The sequence below is a fragment of the Typopeltis vanoorti genome, chromosome 17 (assembly GCF_054136105.1).
Source record: "Typopeltis vanoorti isolate ZY-2024b chromosome 17, IOZ_Tvanoo_1.0, whole genome shotgun sequence".
Lineage (NCBI taxonomy): Eukaryota > Metazoa > Arthropoda > Arachnida > Uropygi > Thelyphonidae > Typopeltis > Typopeltis vanoorti.
The window spans coordinates 66,453,471-66,474,583 of NC_143565.1; the positions used below are offsets into that span (position 1 = coordinate 66,453,471).

Genomic DNA, 21,113 nt, shown 5'->3' on the forward strand with positions numbered 1-21,113 from the left:
ATTCGAAATCTTTTTTTTCCTGGATTCCTGATCTCTCGGAGTGGTCCTGCTTGTCGTAGGAGGGAAGTCCCTGGCCAGTCGTGGAAGGCACTTAGTTCGTCCGTCGTAGCATTCGTATTGGGCCAAGCTCTGTCCGTGTTCTAGGATAGCTGTGATGTTGTCGTACGACAGAGGGACTAAATTGAGCCATCCATTCAAGGTGACGTTACCGTGCCATCTCCTATGTTTCCCTCGGAGATTCTACTCGCACAGATCTACGGAAGATATCCTCCAAAGCGATTACATTTGAAGAAGGCCTTGATGATTAGACAAGGCGGGAACAAGTTTTAAGAGTTCAAGGACAGAAATGGTAATGTAGATATTTGAAATACTAATTCCAGTTGTAAGAAGAAAGTGAATTTCCTGTGTGAACGTTTAAATTGGACTGAACTTAAAGAACTGTAAGAGTAGCCTACAACTAGATATGTGTCCGAGACGGTGTTAAGAATTGTTTGCCCAAGAGGCTGAATAGATACAAGATCATGTTAAACTAAAAGTGTAATTGTGCTGATGTGTTCACTGATAGCCACGTGTATACGAATGGCTTAATGATAATCTATGAATTGTATTTTATGATTGTATTTAAGGTTACTAAGATTTAGTATGTGTGATAAGTACAAGTTAATTAGAGCTTTTGATATGAGTTGAGTGCAACCATATCATCCTGTTTTGAAATGTATTATAGTGTATAATCTTAAAGCTAATTAAATTGTTTCATTCATGTACTTGCTTGACCTGCCTATATTATATGAATTCAAAACTACCGCTCATAAAAATAACAACGAACCAAGCGGGATAAACCCATGAATACTAATGCAATAAGTAAGCCACAACTGTAAGAAAGAAAAGGACAAGCGAGGGGGGGGGGAGATAAATTTATGCTTGATCAAATAATCATTAACTCTCTAAAGGAGTCACCCTGAACAAGAATCCTTTCTACCTAGGTATTAGCTGGTGCAGCATAAATATAAATGTGTTAATACTTATAGGGTGAACTTCTTCAGATTGTTTGTTTGTTTAGGACATAGAGAGGCCAATAGGACTGCAAAGCACTGAAGGAGAGAATATTTGATTGTAGAGTTTAAATTATGAGGGATAAATGTGTATAAGTAAGGTTCAGTATTAGACGAGTTTTGAATTTAAGAAAGATAGGATGTTGGATTAGTTAAGAAATGGTAGATAAAGGGTAAATAACTAATTAAGTAAAGAAAAAGCAAACAAGATAAGAAAAAGTCTCAACATAAATGTTGTAGCTGGTAGGATAAAGGAAAGATATAAAACAATAGAAGTTAATCTAAACGATTAGAGTACAAACGTATTATAACAAATTATAACAAATAAGTAGAGAGATAAATATTATAAGAAACGTCACAACAGTTCCACACGAGAGATTCAGTACTGGAACTATTACTGTTCAATCTTTTTATCAGTGATATTGTCACTGGACTATAGAGATACAGTATATTTAGTTGTTTGCAAATAATGTGAAACTTGAGAGGATTATTAGTAATAGTGCTAATGTTTTGGTTCTTCAAGGATTTGATTAAGCTAGAAAGGTGGGCAAATAAATGGATATGACAATTTATGGTCTTGAAATTTGGGCTCTACGATGGGATGCTTCATATTCACTTGGTGGAAGAAGTGGAATTAGCAAGGGATCTTGGAATGATTGTAGGTAGAAATTGAAGTTCAGTTGACATTCTGCAAAAGATGTGAAGACAATTCAGAGAACTGAATTATAAGTTGTATTGAGGAGGATAGTGGCCACATTGTGATAAAAGGTTGATGATTGTATTAAAGACATAAGTGATAAAAGGTTGATGATTGTATTAAAGACATAAGTGATAAAAGGTTGGTGATTGTATTAAAGACACAAGTGATAAAAATGATGGTGGTTCCATTGTATAAAGCTTTGATCAGACCACATCTGAATTTGTATGCTAATATATGGTCATTGGGATTTGAAGGGGATGAAATAATCTTGGAAAAGGTGTAAAGATACAACAAAAATGATATCCAGACTGTACAATGTTGGTTACAAGGATAAGTCAATGGATGCAAATGACCATAGACTGTAGTTTGCATATCTTCAAGCTATCAGCATATCCCTCCTTTGTCTTCTGATTGAAACAGTTAAGGTTTCATAGTTCATTTTGTAGTATATTAGCACCATGGATAGGCAGAAAGTTGAAGAAAATGAAGACCTTTGTTAATATTGGATTCGAAAACCTACAGATTATACTCTTTAGGAAATAGATAATGTTAGGGAGTGTTCCAAAAGACAGCAGAAGAAGAAAGAAGAGGAAGAAAGATTTGTTCTCCAAGTTCACTTGGACCGTGAAGGATTTTTGAATGGTGGCTGTACCTGTTTTAACAGATTTAAAGGAGAGTGTGGAAATTAGTGATGCCAACTCTGATGAACAGTGACAATAGAAATGTTTGTAAGAAACCAAAATGGCAGAAACTGATATATATATGAAAGAGTGGAAGTGAATTTGTGAGAAATTGGACACTGGGGAGATTTTTCATATGGTAGAATGAGGGAAAGAAATAAGGACAAGTGGACCATCCCTGGAAGTTGCAAAAGGAAGTAGTGGGTAAGAAGTTAGTATGGAGTGTTGTTAATATTGGATTCGAAAACCTACAGATTATACTCTTTAGGAAATAGATAATGTTAGGGAGTGTTCCAAAAGACAGCAGAAGAAGAAAGAAGAGGAAGAAAGATTTGTTCTCCAAGTTCACTTGGACCGTGAAGGATTTTTGAATGGTGGCTGTACCTGTTTTAACAGATTTAAAGGAGAGTGTGGAAATTAGTGATGCCAACTCTGATGAACAGTGACAATAGAAATGTTTGTAAGAAACCAAAATGGCAGAAACTGATATATATATGAAAGAGTGGAAGTGAATTTGTGAGAAATTGGACACTGGGGAGATTTTTCATATGGTAGAATGAGGGAAAGAAATAAGGACAAGTGGACCATCCCTGGAAGTTGCAAAAGGAAGTAGTGGGTAAGAAGTTAGTATGGAGTGTTGAGGGTGCTAAAAGTACAAACAATGGATAAGTCTAAGGAGTGCGATAGAACTTGTGTTGTGTTGTTAGAATGAAGTAAGTGTAGAGTGTTGAGGGTGCTAAAAATGCAAACAGTGGATGAGTCTAAGGAGTGCTATGATAGACCTTGTGTTGTGTAGTGTTGGCCTCCCACAGTGTATTTTGTTGGAGGTCAGGAAAATAATAATAAAGAAGAAAAATCTTCTCTCTCCTCTGTTTCCCTAATTCTAAAAACCATTTCTTCTTTCATTCCTGCAGTTAAAGTTAAATTTCTTGCTTTCCAGCTGCTCAGTGATGTAATCTTTTAGCTATCTCTTATTTGATAAGACCAGGCTGAAGAAAATGTTGATTTATTTTCTGAAAAGCAACAATTTAGTGCAAATTGTCTACTAAACAGCTCTGTACATTCACTTAATACTCTTGGTCTTTCATTAATCAGTTCTCTTTTCAGATATTATTATTAAGAGCCTTCCAGGGCTGATCAAGGGAGGACACATATTATCTGCACTAGCTGTCATACCTCTTCTGGAAGTCATTCATACACCTTAGGGTGACCAGATTTTCAAAACAAAAAAGGGGACATTTTGGATTTTTCAGCAATTAAAAAAAGGGACAAAAACAAAAACGAAACAGTTCTGGTACTCTACATAAAAATGGAATAACATATAATTATAATTACAGTACACAGGACTGAAGTGTGCATTATGATTATGGAGTATCAGCATTATTATTATATTTCCTAGGGACTGTGGAAGAATGATATTGTAGGATAAAAATGGGAATAGAGTGACTGATGCAGCGTACATAGTAGAATTGTTCAATGAATGAACACTTTATTGGAGTATTTCGTCCTGGAGGAGTCAGTTTTAATGCTAGAGGGATAGGGCAGGTTCAAGGTTTAGAGGTACAGGAGAAGAGTGTCTTTCAAATACTGAGTACTCTGGATGTCAGTAAAGCTGTGGGACTGGATGGTATTTCACCACGAGTTTTGAGAGAATGTGCTAGGAAACTGACAGTGCCTTTAACCTGGCTTTTCAATGAAAGTCTGGATGCTGGAAAGGTGCCCATGGAATGGAAGGAAGGTAATATAGTGCCATTGCATAAAGGCGGTAACAGACTGGAAGTGTCTAATTATCGACCAGTTTGTGTGTCATCAGCAGTTAGTAAGACCTTGGAGAAAGTAGTGAAGGACCGTATACAGCATTGGGCAGATGAGGGTAATGTTATCTGTGAGAGTCAACATGGATTTGTGAAGGGGGGGCGCTGTTGTTTTAGCAATATGCTAGCCTTTCATGATAAAGTTACAAGAGCATTAGATGAAGGAAAGGCATATACTGCCATTTTCTTAGACTTAGCGAAGGCATTTGACAGGGTGCCACATGATAAGCTGATATTTAAGTTGCAGCACATGGGTCTGGATGTCAGATTGGTCAACTGAATTCAGGATTGGCTGTCCGATAGGTATCAGAGAGTTGTGTATCGTGGGGCAGTTTCAAGGAAGCAGAGGATTACAAGTGGGGTCCCACAGGGCTCAGTACTGGGACCTATATTGTTTAGCCTTTATATCAATGACATTGTCAGTGGATTGCAAGGGGATATTCAGTTGTTTGCAGATGATGCGAAGCTGGGAATGATTATTAGTAATAGTGCAGATGCGGCAGCTCTGCAAGAGGATTTGAATAAGCTAGATAGATGGGGAGTGTCGGTTTAATGCAGCAAAATGTAAGGTCTTGAGGTTTAGGAAACATCGATGGGACACTGCATACTCTATGGGAGGAGTTATACTGGAGGAAGTAGGGGAGACAAGAGATCTGGGGTTGATGATTGATAGAAACCTGAAATTTAGGGGACATATTGCAAAGGTGGCAAAGGTAACACAGAGGATTGCTGCAATAATGAGAAGGACACTGACCTGCAGAGATAAAACAGTTGTCATTCCATTGTATAAGACCCTGATCAGACCACACTTGGACTATTGTTCTCAGATTTGGTCCCCAGGATTTGAAGGGGAAATTAACTGTGGAAAGGATACAAAGGCAGATAACAAAGATGGTTTCAGGACTGTACAATAATAATTATGAGGATCGGCTGAGGGAATGTGGACTGCAGAGTTTGGTGGATAGAAGAAGGAGAGGTGATATGATTGAGACTTTTAAACTGTTGAGAGGTGGTTACAAGGTTGACACTGGGGAGTTCTTTCGCTTTGTTGAACAGCAGGAAGGAGTGATGACAAGAGGCCATCCCTGAAAGTTATGAAAGGAACTGTGAGCAAGAGGATGAGGAGTGGTTTCCTTACATGGAGGGTGGTTGAACCATGGAATGCATTGCCTGATGGAGTGGTGAGAGCGAGAACGGTCAATGAGTTCAAGGAGTGGTATGATAGACTTTGTGTTTCTTAGGAAGGACCTTCCACGATGAGTCTTTTGACTCCATGGAGGCCTGAATAATAATAATAATAATAATTTATATGAAGACATTATTTCTTCCAGAAGTGTTGGTTCTTTCAAGACGCACTCATAAAATTCAATATATGAAATGTCAAAGTGTGTCTTGATCACAATTATTGCTTTCACAGTCTTGGTGTTGAAGTGGTTCTTTTCATCACACCACAAAGAACTCATGAGAGAAAAAATTCTGTTTTTCTATAGCTGCGTTTGTTCCTGAGATTTCCATAACAAATGCAACAACTGGCAGTATGTTTTTGTAGTGAATGTTTTTTTCTTGGAGCACCTTAAACATTTCACACCACTTTTTGTCCACTTCAGCATTCGTGTCTTTCCATTCTTCCATCTTGGAGTTCACAACATTATTTATAGCTGACTTCATCAAGTAATTCATCTTCATCAACAATATTGAATATTTTGCTGTCAATATCACTGATTGCTTTTAGGGCTGTTTTGGCTTGTTTCAATTCAATTGCTATTTCTCTAATTGCATAAGGTGCCAAGACATTCACTAAAATTGAGTGGCACTTTGTTCGCCCACGTGTAAATTTCTTTTGAAATAAATTGCTCACTATTGCAAGGGTGCAGTTCATTTACCTCAAGGAAAGGTCATGTTTCACTGCATGAAATGCAAACAAACCTTCTTGAGCTGCAAGACATTTACTTTCGTCAGTTAATTTCCCTTTTGAATTTTTCGTCAAAAATGATGTGACATCTTTTGACTTGAACAAGAACAAGCAGACTTGAATTTGAGACTTGAATTGACTTGAACTTGACAAGCAGCGACTGCCAATTTTTGTTTTTGCTCCATTCTCAATTGAAAAAAACCAAACAACATACAGTACATTGCAACTTGTTTGTTGTTTCGTTGTGTTTCAAGAAGGGATATTCTTCTTTTAAATCCCGAGTGAAATTACACTTCCTTTCTGCATGATAAAATCTGGATGAAATATCACCACTTACAATATATACTTGCTTTAACTTTCACAGTTACTAACATACCGGCATAAGAAGCACAAAACAATGGTATGGTAGAAAAAGTAACCTTGTCATCACCCGGATTAAGCATTTTCGTCCTATCGCAGAGAGAGAGAGAGAGAGTGCGTTGATAACAGTTGATAATTGTCATGGCATGCATGTTTTCGATCTCAAGCTATCACATGTCACCAGCAGAGATATCCTTTCCATATTCAAGCATACAAAAATGAAGTCATGCTACGAATTCAAAAAAGGGACAAAATGGGACTAAAGTTAATAAAAAGGGACAATTAGCGTCCCGTTAAGGTTTTGTCGGGACAACGGGACCAGAGTCTAAAAAAGGGGACAATTGCGTTAAAAAAGGGTCTGGTTACCCTATACTACCTGCACTCACCACCTCCAATGACAATCAGTTCCAATTATGCACCACTCTATTAGTGAAAAATCTTGTTCTCATCCCTTCTTGTGATGGCTTTTGTTCTCAACTTCCTAGGATATCCTGTTGTCCTTTCCCCACTTTCTATAAGATGAAAAATTCCATCTACTGATATCCTATATGACCTTTTCAGAAGTCTTTAAGTCTCAATCATATCACCCCTCTTTTTCCAATTTGCTAGTGTCTTCATAAGCTGTGATCCATGAGCCTAATATCATTTTTAACAACACTCTCCTTTGCACACTCTCTCTCTCTCCCCACTGTATCAGAATCACCTTATCTTTCTACTAGTGCTGCATATCAGTCACATTCCTGATTAACCTGCCTACCTTTTCATGATCAGCAACGGTAGGCAGGTTAATCCTTCCCAATATTATTAAATTCCCAATATTCAAATCCTTCCCAATATTATTAAAGTATATATTGAATAACAATAGACCAAGGAATGATCCTTGTGGTACACCAGTGGTTACCCTAAATCCTGCAGACTCACAACCCCCATATACCACTTTTTTTTTGTAGAATCCATCAGCCCTCTCATTAATTCAGACTTAATCTTGTATAGGTTTTATCTCCTGCTGTAATGCTCTTCCACAGCCAGTCTGAGCATTGTCCTTTAGTATCACAACATTTAGATGCCACATCAAATGACCTCCATAACCTCTGCTCTTTTCCACTCTCCATCAGCAGACACTTGTTCTGATCAAGTTACAGAGGTAATCATTGTTGAAGTGCTAATTTTCATTAGCATTTCAACAAGGATGATAGTGCTTGATAGCACTTACTGTTAAGCCTCGTCTTTTCTGCAGGTTTGCCAAGACATTCTAAGGGAAAAAAAATCAGGATATCACAATTGGCTTGAGATGAGACGACAACGGCATATCATTTCTCAGCATATATAGAATCATGAAAAATTATAAAATATCAAATCTAGATCTGACTTTGAAAGAACTAAATGAAGAAAACGTACACTTGCCCAAATTGCAATTTAGAGCCTTGCAAACATTTTGGGTGCAACTTCTGTCCTGCTTTCACCCCTCTCTCATTAAAGTGACATTACTTACTAGTATGACACCACTGTGTAGATCATCATGGCATCAGAAACTGCAAGAAATGAATATTAGTAGTGCACAAGAAATGGTCAAGGGATTTCGAACAGCAGAATATGTACTCAATTTCATCTGAAAATCAAAATGTAAGCAGAAGAATTCATTATAAAATATTAATACCAGAAACACTTATGTTTAATATTTTTATTGTATTTTTAATATCTCCTAATAATAATCCTTGAATAATAATCTCCTATCAACAATTTTTGAGGAAAAGTGTTGATAGGAGATTAATAATAATGTAAACTTAATCGTGTATTTCTGTCATAGTAACCTGAATACCCCCTTGAATACATATCAGAAAATTGATGATGATAAATTTTGCTATCATAAAGATTTAGAGAATCAAGAAGTGATTTTACACATGTAGCACCACTGGTAATGCAGAGATCTGCCAACCTGCTAAGTCAAGCACTGTGTAGTATGTATTGTAAATTATAAAAATTTTGTCATTGTGTACTTTCTGCCACTTTTGTGCAAAATATTTATAATGATGATCAGCACACTGGAGGGACAATAATTTGATTGCAGTCTTTACATCAATTGTAATAACTAATGTTTGGTTAAGTTGCTCTATTGCAAACATGACAATTGAGGGTATTTATGATTTGATTTATCAAGAAAGAAAACAGTGGTATCAATACTAATACAATAAAGACCTTGCATATAAAGAAGTTTTGACATACTGTTAATCAATAATGTTTTTCAGAGGGCATAGTGGAGTTGTTCAATGAGCACTTTAATGGAGTATTTCATCCTGAAGAAGAAGGTTTTAATACTAGAGGGATAGGGCAGGTTCAGGGTTTAGAGGTGCAAGAGGCGAGTGTGTTCCAAATACTGAGTACTCTGCATTTGGAATGTATTTAGATGGTATTTCACCACGGGTTTTTGAGAGATTGTGCTAAAGAACTGACTGCTCTGTTGATCTTGCTCTTCAATAAAAGTCTGGTTGTGGGAAAGGTACCCAAGGAATGGAAGGAAGGTAGGATAGTGCCACTGCACAAGGGCGATAGCAGGCTGAAAGTGTCTAATTATAGGCCAGTTTGCTTTTCATCAGTAGTTGTTACCTTGGAGAAATTATTGAGGGCCCATGTACAGCATTCGGCAGATAATGGAAATGTTATCTGTGAGAGTCAACATGGATTTGTTAATCGGTGTTCTTGCTTTAGTAATATGACTGCCTTTTATAATAAAGTGACAAGAGCAGTTGATGAGAGAACGGCATATACTTCCATTTTTTTGGATTTTGCAAAGTTACAGCACATAGGTTTAAATGTCGGGTTAGTCAAATGGATTCAGGATTGGCTGTCCGATAGGTATCAGAGAGTTCTGTATGGTGGGGCAATATCAAGGAAGCAGAAGGTTACAAGTTGTGTTCAACAAGGCTCATTACTGGGACCTGTATTGTTCAACCTTTATATCAATGACACTGTCAGTGGATTGCAAGGGGATATTCAGTTGTTTGCAGATGATGTGGAGCTGGGAAGGGTTATCAGTAATAGTGCCGATGTTCCAGCCCTGCAAGAGTATTTGAATAAACTAGACAAATGGCAAATAAATGGGGATGTCGGTTTAATGCAGCAAAATGTAAAGTCTTGAAGTTTGGGATCCATTGATGAAAAGATGCATACATGTTTGGAGGAGCTATACTGGGGGAAGTAGGGGAGACAAGAGATCTGGGTTGATGATTGATAGAAAACTGAAATTCAGGGAGCATATTGAAAGGTGGTGAAGGTAATCCAGAGGGTTGCTGCAATACTGAGAAGGATGCTGACCTGCAGAGATAAAACAGTTATCATTCCATTGTATAAGACCCTGATCAGACCACACTTAGACTATCGTTCTCAAATTTGGTCCCCAGGATTTGAAGGGGATAAATTAACTGTGGAAAGGGTACAGAGGGCTGATAACAAAGATGGCTGATAACAAAGAGGGCTGATAACAAAAATTAAATGTGGAAAGGGTACAGAGGGCTGATAACAAAGAATTTGATGGTCTGCTATGTCTGTTCTATAGTAATGTACACCTCAGAAACTATCGTTAGATTATCTAACGATAGTCTAACTATCGTTAGACTATCGTTCTCAAATTTGGTCCCCAGGATTTGAAGGGGATAAATTAACTGTGGAAAGGGTACAGAGGGCTGATAACAAAGATGGTTGATAACAAAGAGGGCTGATAACAAAAATTAACTGTGGAAAGGGTACAGAGGGCTGATAACAAAGAATTTGATGGTCTGCTATGTCTGTTCTATATTTCAGGACTGTACAATGTCAGTTATGAGGATCGGCTGATGGGAATGTTAACTGAAGAGTTTGGTAGATAGAAGAAGGAGAGGTGATATGATTGAGACTTTTAAAAACTTTTGAGAGATAGTTACAAGGTTGACACTGGGGATTTCTTTTGCTTGGTGAAACAGCAGGAAGGAGCATTGACAAGGAGCCTTTTCTGGATGTTATGAAGCTATGAACAAGAGGATGTGGAGTGGTTTCTTTGCTGGAAGGTTATTGAACTACAGAATGCATTGCCTGATGGAGTGGTGAGAGCAAGAATGGTCAATAAGTTCAAGGAGTGGTATGATAAACTTTGTGTTTACTAGGAAGGACCTTTCACGATGAGTCTTTTGACTCCATGGAGGCCTGAATAATAATAATAATAATAATAATAATAATGTTTTTCTTTATGGTATCTATGGCTTTTTTTTATATTTCTTATTCTGAAAGCAGAATGACATAAATGGCACGGAGTGTGCCATTTATGTCATTCTGCTTTCAGTGATTGTGATTTATATTTAACAAAAGCTGAAATTTTAGATACTTGATATTATTATCAAGCCCAGATAGATAGAAGCCCGGATAGCTCAGTCAGTAGAGCATTAGGCTTTTGCCGGCCTGGTTGGCTGAGTGGTTAGCATATCAGCACTCCAGCCAAAAGGCTGCGGGTTCGAATTCCGCCGTGGGCATGGATGTTTGTGATTGTCTGTGAATGCACTAGTGGCGATGGTGGGCAGTAGATGGTGTTGGTGTAGATCAGTGTTTCCCAACCGTTTTGAAGTCGCAGATCCCCTGTGGCGAATGCTAATATGTCATGGACCCCCCTATAGTGAATGTTAATTCACTGCGGCTCCATAAAATCCAAAATGGAATTTTTTTATATTTTACATATCATAAAGATGAATTAATAAATTATAATTTTACAACACTAAATGTATCATTTATGACAATGCAATACTGTTATAAATGGTGAAATTCGGAAGAATATGAACATATCGATTAAGCCAGATGTGAACAACAGGTGTGAGCAACATGATAAGATAAAGTTTAATGGAAATAAACTATCCCTCGGACCCCATTTGAATTATTTGTGGACCCCCCCCCCAGGGGTCCACTGACCACTGGTTGGGAAACACTGGTGTAGATGATGAAGTTTGGTGGAGCAGTGAGACGAAGACTTGTAGAATTGATGCTCTCCCTCGATGAGTCTTTGAACTCCCTGGAGGTGTGGTATAATAATAATAATAATAATAATTATTATTATTATTATTATTATTATTATTATAGAGAGAGAGAGAGAGAGAAGATTTTTATGTATTTGAGATTTTTTTAAATGTATTATTGTTTTTTTTATAAAATCATCAGTTTTAATTTTGTAGGTTTGTAATACTGCATCATCTCCACATGTTACACTTCAAGAATTCATCAGCAGTACTTGTAGACAAGCTTCATTTCAAGATTCTACTCTAGAGCCAAGTGGTACACAGTTCCCAAGTCAAGAAAGTGGGTAACATTCATTACATTTTACATTATCTCTTTTTAAGTAATCTTTTAAGTTATTGTCAACTGGACCCATGGGGTCAAAAGACCTGTTGCAGGAGTCTATTCTAATCACTACATCTATCACCACTAAATTAATTTACATTCCATATACTAGCTGCCCTTTTTGGCAATTCATTGCTTTAACTTTTCACGCCATACAAAAATTATAATCCTCACTCTTTTCACCACACCTTAGTAAAACTTTCAGGAAGGTCCTCTTCTTCTTCTTCTTCTTATGCCCTTCAAAAAATCCCAGATTGCATTCCCTATACTTATCTTTCATTCATATAGGTTCTATCTATGATCCAACAGTTGGTAGCATGATTCTTCCTGTCTTGTGCATCTCTAATGACTTGGATAGTACTTTTGCCTGTCCAGTGTTTTGGGTCTTTCATATAATGATTTCTTACTAAGCCTCTGTCTCTCCTTCCTTACAATTTCCTCTAGTGATCAAACATGCGCGCGTGTGTGTGTGTGCGTGCGTGTGCACGTGCTTGCAATCGCACGTGCACACACACACAGTCATTCTTCTCTTAATATATACCATAAAAATTTATATTTCATTTTCCTTTTTCCAGCCTTATTCAGTAAGTTTTTTTTTTTTTTAGTTTGCTCTTTCAAGTACTTGTTTAACTTTTTCTATTCAACTGATGCACATCATTCTTAGCAACATATCAGCAGAGACAGCAGTAGTCCATGTTTCTGAGGTGTACATTACTATAGAACAGACATAGCAGACCATCAAATTCTTGCTTTTGGCTATTTATATTCTTTATATGTATTGTTTCCATTTTCCATCATATTAACCTTCTCAGATATGTAAATAAAACTTTCAGGAAGGTTCTCTTCTACTTCTTCTTTTGCCCTTGTTCTATATAGGGACCTATATAAAGTTATGCCTAAGTTTTTGACCATCCTTTAACTGATTATCATTATTTTTGCTTTCTGAATATTTATTTTTATACTAAATTCATTGCAACTCTCTGTTAGTTTATTAACTACACTTTGCATATCTACTTCATTCTCATTGCTGCTGAGAATGAATTAGATCTGCTTCATTCTCAGCTCTTCATTAGCATGCTGTATCATCTGCATATGGTTATTTATGTTTCTTCCACTGAAATGCCTCTTTATGTTTCTAAGAAGACTCCAAACAACAGTGATTATCTACACCAGTAGCTTAACCATCACCTGAGATACTGATTGGCCTATAATATGCTACCTCTGTCTTGGCACCTCTTCTGGCAGAGCTGAAACTTAAACAGTCTAATCAGGTGAACTGCCAGTTCCCTTGCACATTCTCTTAATACACAGGCCAGTATGTCATCCAGTGGCCATATTCATATTAAGATTCTTCAGTGTCCTATGCACCTCTATTTCATTTCCCTCTACAAGTGCACATGCTCATCAAGGAGATTGGTGGGTGATTGACAGCTGACAGAGACTGTTTGGTACTGGAATAATGAAAGAAAACAAGGAGAGAGAGAGAGAGAGAGAGAGAGAGAGAGAGAGAGAGAGTGGAAGTTTGAGAACAGAGACCAGATAATTTTGTTTTTAGGAAGTTTTTGTAAAACTGGACAGTCAGAATATACTAATAAGAGGATTCTGAAAAAGGAATCTTAACACGGTGAATCCTTAGACTGGAAAAGTTGGGACTGTCAACAAGCAAATAGTAAATAAAAGTAGATATTAAATAGACATTCTATTTAAATGTTTGAAGAAACTCAAAATGGAAATTTTTGTCTTCTGTCTCAAGGATGCTGGTCATATTAATTATTTTATCAGAAGAATGACAGAATTTGTGGAATCTGAAACTGTAAAGTGACTTGAATGAAAAGCTCTACTCTGATACAGTGCTTATAAATCAGTAAAAGAAACTGTTTTTCTCTGGTAAAGATTTTATAATTTGTGTCTCGTAATTAAATTGCCTAGTGGAACAAGAGACATTTAGTTAATTGTTTATCTTCTAAAGATAAACAATTAACTTTATCTTCTAAAGATAAAGAAATCTCAAAGTATAGTTTTTATTTAGAAGGCCTTGGATCCTATTAGTTTTCTAGATATTCATTTAATTATGTAATTTAAGAATAGTTATACTCCAGAGAAATAGTGTGGATGAATAGAATAATATGTATTATAATAATTAAGCACTGCATAATCCCATAGAAGTTCAAAAGAAGTTTTCTGTGTTTTAAATAAAGGCCTGATAAAGAACTGATTCTAATGAACATTTATTGTTTGTAGGAATTTATTGTGATAACAATGTTCAGTCTGATAGACTGATTAAGTAAATGTGAAACAAAACCAGTAACTCATTCTTTTACTGGTTTTGTTTCACATTAAATTGTTTATCTTCTAAAGATAAACGATTAACTTTATCTTCTAAAGATGAATGGATCTCAAAGTATAGTTTTTATTTAGAAGGCCTTGGATCCTATTAGTTTTCTAGATATTAATTTAATTATATTTTGCATATATATATAGTTTTATTAAATATATATATATATATATATATATATATATATATATATATATATATATTTATTTGGTCTTGAGTCAATCATTTCTGGATTCTAAAAGTAATAGTTAAAAGTCATTGCAACAGTCAGATTGAACTCTTGTATATCTACTTAACACTCAGTGTAAAAAAAACAGTCTCTCCTAATATAGATATAACATAAATTGCACAGCTGACAGGATTTTTAAAATGACTGGACAGATGACAGGATTTTTAATACTTCCCTTGTGGATTTCTATGCCATAGCCTTGCTTCAAATTGCCTTTTAAGCTTTTGAAATCACCTGCTCTGTAGTTTCACACATACTGCTTCTTTGCTGAAAGTTCCATATGCTTAGATGTTGTTTGTAATGTGAAGACTGCATGATCATTCTCCACAGTAAGAGACAATATGAACCTTGGTTTTGGATGCATCAAATTCTCTGATACATTACTGTATCCAGCACTCTCAAACCATGAATCCTCCTCCATCAGAAGGAGACTCAAGGTCTCTCTCTCCCTTAGTAGCTACAACATACATCTATGTGACCTTACATCCTTCTGATCTCTATTCTTATATCATTTTAAGGTGTTGAGCAGAGTCAGATTTTAATTTTATAGATCTGGTAAGAGGTCTTCAGTATACATTTTTTTAAACTCTCTCCTGGAATAATATTCTATTTAGTGATATAATACTTTCTCTCTCTCTCTCTCTCTCTCTCTCTCTCTCTCTGAGTGAGATTGTTGAAATTTGAAGTTGTCTGTTAATATGATCATAGAATTTGAGGCTTCTTTGAATGGGAGTGGCAAATGGTAAAAGAAAGAACAAGAGAAAGTAAGTGTACTTACAGAACCAACTGAGACTTATGGCAAGAAAGTGAGCCAAATAGTAAGATGGCATGCAAGAAGATATTGAAAAAGGGCATGTGAGACTGACAGCAAGAAACAGTTCACTTGATAAGATGATGATGCAAGAAAGAAAGTGCAACTGATGACAAAATTACTTTCTGACTACCACTGAAACTGGCAGTCAGAGTTGAAGTGCAGTTTATGTTGAGTGAAATGAGAAGAAAGTTATGCATAAAAAATGACTGTGTGAAAGAGGTAACAAATGAATGGCACTTTATAGAGTTCAATTATTAGCAGTGTGGTGAATGAGAAGGTGCACAAGATTTGTATTCCTGGATGTAGAATGAGCAGAGTGACTGATGTATTGGATATGAAGAATAAGCAACCAAATGAGTTGATAGTCATAGTACAAACAAATTATTGGTTGTGAATGAGGAGAATGTGAGAATGAATATCAGGAGGTTGTTGAAGAGTAAAAGATAACAGTGTTAGTATAAAGGGTAGTCAGTATGTTGTCAGGTATGACAATGAAGATGATTTGAGGTGACTAATGAATGCATTAATTAGAAAATCTGAGAAACTAAGAGGTGATATGAAAAAGCAGAAAAGCATGGTAAGAGAGCTTGTCAAGGGAAAAGTGAGCAGTGTGAGTGAAAGACATGATAATAATAAATATGAGAGAGCAAGAATGCAAGGCAGGCAGGAAAGAGAGGAAGCAGGGGACAAAGAGACACTGCATGAAAAGTGTGGATGCTGCTTCAGAAGTAAATGTGCGAGGAAACAAGAAAAGATAGAATGGCCTGAAACATGGGGGAGAGTAAATATGGGTCTTGGGTAGGTGCTGGGATCAGTGGTAATAGAAAGGAATGGCTAGGTAGAGGTATGGAGGAGTCGCATCTGAAAAGTGGTGTTGATAGGATTTGTTATAGAACCGGAAATGAGCTATTATGTTTATATATGAATGCCAGAAGTGTCCGAAATAAGGGGAACAAACTTGTTGCATTGGTCAAGTTCATTTACCCAAAAATTGTCAGAAAAAATGAAACATTCATGGATGAGGATGACATCTTGACAGGAATAGAGATGGAGGGATATAATGCTTTTCATGAAGATAGACAGAACAGAAAGGGAGAGGGGATACTGTTGATGATAGCAGAAGAGTTATGACCATCCAAGGTGGAAATGAAAGGGAGAAATAGTGACAGTGACTGTGAGGGTGTGAGGTCGAGGTAGAAATTATGAAATATTTATTATTATTATTATTAAGAGAGTCCTCCAAGCAGTCAGGGACTCATCGAGCCTCCCTCGATGCACCAGTTATCATACTTATTCTTAAATTTATTCACATTGCTTGCACACACAACATCCAATGGCAATCCATTCCAATCACACACCACCCTATGAGAGAAAAATCTAGTCCTCACTCCCTTCTTAGCAGCATTCATTCTTAGCTTCCAAGGAAGCCCTCTTGTCCTTTCCCCATCCTCCATAAAATGAAAGATTTCATCAACTGGAATCCTGTATGACCCTTTCAGAAGTTTGTAAGTCTCAATCTTATCACCCCCCCCCTCTTTCTCCTATTTGCTAGTGTCTGCAGTCTACAAATTCCCAATCTGTCTTCATAATAGTATTCCACAATCCTGATATCATTTTTATCACTCTCCATTGCACTCTCTTCACTGTAGAATCACAACAGAAACCAGGAGATCAAAGTTGTGCACAATAGTCCAAGTGAGGTCTTATCAAAGCCTTGTAAAAAGGCAAAACGAGATCCTTATCTTTACATGTTAATGTTCGTTTCAGCATTGCAATAATTTGCAATGCTGAAATAATTGCATTAATTGGATGTTGTTGTTGACCTAGTAAATGTAGGGCAGTAAGAAGTAAATGTATAGCCAAATTAACCTAGCAAATAAGAAAATGGTGATCATTATTGTTGCTTTTAATCAGGGCTCGACAAATTATGTCAAATTCTACTTGCCATACACAAAAATTGTACTTGCCCCATTTTTTAAATTATATATCTCATTAGGCCAATAAAAGTTTTATAAACTAATCAGTGATGATTGGTTTATAACAGAACTAATTTCTGCTTTTTTAAATTTAAAAAGATTTTGTTTAGAAAGTTATTTTTATTAAATAAAAAATATTCTAAGTATTATTTCTGGGAAAATTCCCATGTTACTCCTCTAAAATAACCTATTATTTTAATGGCTAATATGGCCTACTTTCGTTTAGGAGTGTAGGAGTGCATTCTTAAACTAAAGTAGGCTATATTAGCCATTAAAATAATAAAAAATATTCCACTTTGTCAAGTCTGCAGCTACTTACCAGCTGATAAAATCTACTCATTATAGGTGAGTGTATTTGTTGGAGCCTGTTTTAGTTATAGTAATATAGATTGGAAGAAAGAGGTGGCATCTTAGTGTAAAGAGAATAAATTTCTGGAGTTTCTGAGAGATAACTACCTTAAGCAATATGTAATAGAAGACACATGAGGATCAAGGGTCATGGATTTGATCATCTCATCAAAGGATATCATTATAATTGGGGATGTCAGCTCTTTTAGAAATAGAGATTAATTAGCCATAATTAATCTTACCATTTCATCTTATGAATAGCTCAAGAGACTGCCTGCAGCTATATAATGGAATGAGGAATTTATTGAAAAGGATATCATTGCAATTTGGGTCCTATCCAAGAACTATCTGGCAGAGGTAATCTCTGAATGTATTCCAAGGGTGTGCATTTTGTGACTAAACTTGATGTTAATAAGGCTGTATGGCTTGATGCTATATCATATCATATATATATATATTTTTTTTAGGAATATTCCAGGGAGATAATAATAGCTTTGGTATCAAACAAGTGGAAACAGGACAAAATTGTTCCATATGATAAGAGAGGTGATAAGACTAATGAGGACCAAGATTCAGAATTTAATTGATAAGAGCAGCATTCTCTTTGATGGATAGCATAGAATTGAATAAGAGAGATATGAGGTTCTACGGCAGAGGAGTGTGAGAGAGAAGATAGTAAGCATGTTATCTAGCTATGATAATGCAGTGTTGAGGTGAAGGGCATTGATAATGAATAGCATGATAGCAAGATGTGTCGAAAGAGAAGCTTGGATTATTTCAATGGAAGAGACCTATGTGACAGATGGACTACGTTTGAATGAGGAAGGACATAGGCATCTGGAGAGAATATTGTTGTTGGCCCATGTGAGAGTATTAGTTCAGAGAAACTACTGTTGTCAGGGTGGATGGAAGTAGGGTTGGTCTCTCGCAGGAATAAACAATGGGGAGACAGGAGAAAGAATGGTGTTATACAGAGTCAAATAGAGTTGGAGGGAAGAAAAATAGGTATGAAAATATTGACAATGCATTGAGGTTTCTTTATGCAAATACCAGGAATATCAGGAATAAAGAAGTTGAATTAGTGGCATTGATAGCCTTAGCGAGTCCAAAGATTAGTGGTCTCACTGAAACATGGTTGATGGAATATGATATATTGACAGGAATAGAAGTGGAAGATTATAGCATATTTCAACAGGATAGGAAGGGCAGATGCAGTGGTTATAATTGTGTCTTCTCAGAGAGGAGAATTTGGAGGGAAATGGCACTAATGGTTTTGAGAATATATGGTGTGAGGTAGGGGCGGGCTGGAAATGATATTTACTGGGATGTTTCTATAAGCTAGGGAATTCAGACCCTTTAGAAGAGGAAATGTTTACAGTTGAGTTTGGCAAGTGCAAAATGAGTAATCAGCAGGAGAGATTTTAACTACAGCAGAATAAATTGGGAAAAGGAAACATCATTTAGTAATAAGGGCACATGCAATTTACAGACAAAAAAAACATACTAGTGGCGGTGGGCAGTAGATGGCATTGGTGTAGGTCAGGGGTCGGCAAACTTTTTAGACCATTGACCCCTTCATGGAATCCTTGATTGCTCATTGACCCCCATCATTTTAAATAAATGAATAAATGTTATCAATAATAAATTTCTCATCATGAAGGTTGTTTTCTTGATCATAAATTAGTAAATAATAATATTTGGTTAACCGATCAAGTGTTGATCAATTTTATTAATTAACTGAACCAACTAGTTTCGCCACACTTATCTGTTGGCTTCTTCAGGGCACTTACATATAGGTTTAAACACTCTCACAATTATGCGTAACTGCAAACCGACAAGAATAAAAACTGACTAGAATAATTACAAATAAATAGTATCGAACGTGAGTGAAACACGTATCGCGTGTACAAGATCAGCTAGCTGTTGCTGAGGAACTTTCTGTAGTTTGTATTAAAGTTCATTTCTTCCGTTTTTAAGGTTCTGATTAGGGTTTTCCATATCTCTGGGAGTATTACCATTCAAGAATGTTCAAAGAAGCAGCCACAGTCGCTCGTTCTACTGTGAACCTTAACAGAAATCAAGGCCTAATACTCCCAGAGATATGGAAAACCCTAATCAGAACCTTAAAAACGGAAGAAATGAACTTTAATACAAACTACAGAAAGTTCCTCAGCAACAGCTAGCTGATCTTGTACAAGCGATACGTGTTTCACTCACGTTCGATACTATTTATTTGTAATTATTCTAGTCAGTTTTTATTCTTGTCGGTTTGCAGTTACGCATAATTGTGAGAGTGTTTAAACCTATATGTAAGTGCCCTGAAGAAGCCAACAGATAAGTGTGGCGAAACTAGTTGGTTCAGTTAATTAATAAAATTGATCAACACTTGATCGGTTAACCAAATATTATTATTTAATAAATTTCTCAATTTAAAAATAATAATTCCTTCACCTTTTACTTTATTACTGCTTCTTGATAAGAAATATTTAAAGAAATTTATAAAGAACATTAAAAATTTAAACCCCCTTTTGACCCCTAGACATTTACTGACCCCTTGATAACAACATCGACCCTCAGGGGTCGATATCGACCACTTTGCTGATCCCTGGTGTAGGTGATGATAATCTTAGTGGCAGTTTGCTGTAGTTGGTTGATTAAGTGGTGGAGATGGAGAGTTGTAGAGTAGGTGTCCTCCCTTGATGAGTCGTTGGACTCTTTGCAGGTGTCATGTAATAATAATAATAAGAGAATGGAATTTCTGGAATTTTTGAGTGACACATGCCTCAGGCAACATGTAAAACGAATATGCTGCATTTTGAATTTGGTCCTAGCATCAGAGAACCTGATTGTAACTGAAAAGTCCTGATCCCAGCTTGAGAAAATGACTGTGTAGCCTTGATTCGGAAGAAGAATAGATGCAGAAGTATCAAAAAAGAAAGCAGGTTTTATGGAGTTACATTGTAGATAATTATAATCATCTTAGAAATCAGTTTGGGGTATGTCCATTGGTGAAAGAATTGGAACAGAGTGAGATCACCAGTGCATGGGAACTAGTGATGATTTATTTATTAGCAGCAATGTCAAGTTGTGTACCTTAAGTAAAAAAAGAGAATACGGTTTGGTGTAAAGTGGAAGTCAAATGATATCAAACAGGAACTGCAGGTGAAAAAAGATTATCAAAGAAATATAAAGAGAGGGATCAAGAGGAGATGCATGAAGAATATAAGACTCTGGCTAGGAGAGTGATTAGTATGGTAAAGAAGGCAAAATTTGGATACAAGATGAGATTGACCCTGACATCGAAGAAAATTCCAATGGAATTATTTTGTTGTGTGGCCAGAAGCAGAAGGAATGACTGTGGAAGAAAGAAATCTTTGTTAGACAAAAATGGGAGTAAAGTGAATGATGCATAGGACAAAGTGGAGTTGTTTGATTATCACTTTATTGGGGTATTTCATCCTGGAAAAGGTTTTGTTAACATAGGAATGAAGAGTGTTCAAAGTTTTGAGGTACAAGTGAATGCACTATGAATACTAAG

The 21,113-nt window shown here is 36.3% G+C and overlaps 1 protein-coding gene across 1 annotated transcript in view; it reads left to right on the top strand.

The window, feature by feature from the left end:
* The window catches only part of LOC150097452 (A disintegrin and metalloproteinase with thrombospondin motifs adt-2-like), a gene marked incomplete at its 3' end in the record, with an annotated part of 681,635 nt that overhangs the window by 473,715 nt on the left and 186,807 nt on the right, over window positions 1–21,113 (top strand). The window contains exon 13 of the mRNA XM_090406923.1: window positions 11,708–11,831. Coding sequence (XP_090263049.1) covers window positions 11,708–11,831 — 124 coding nt within the window. The remainder of the gene's footprint in view (window positions 1–11,707; window positions 11,832–21,113) is intronic.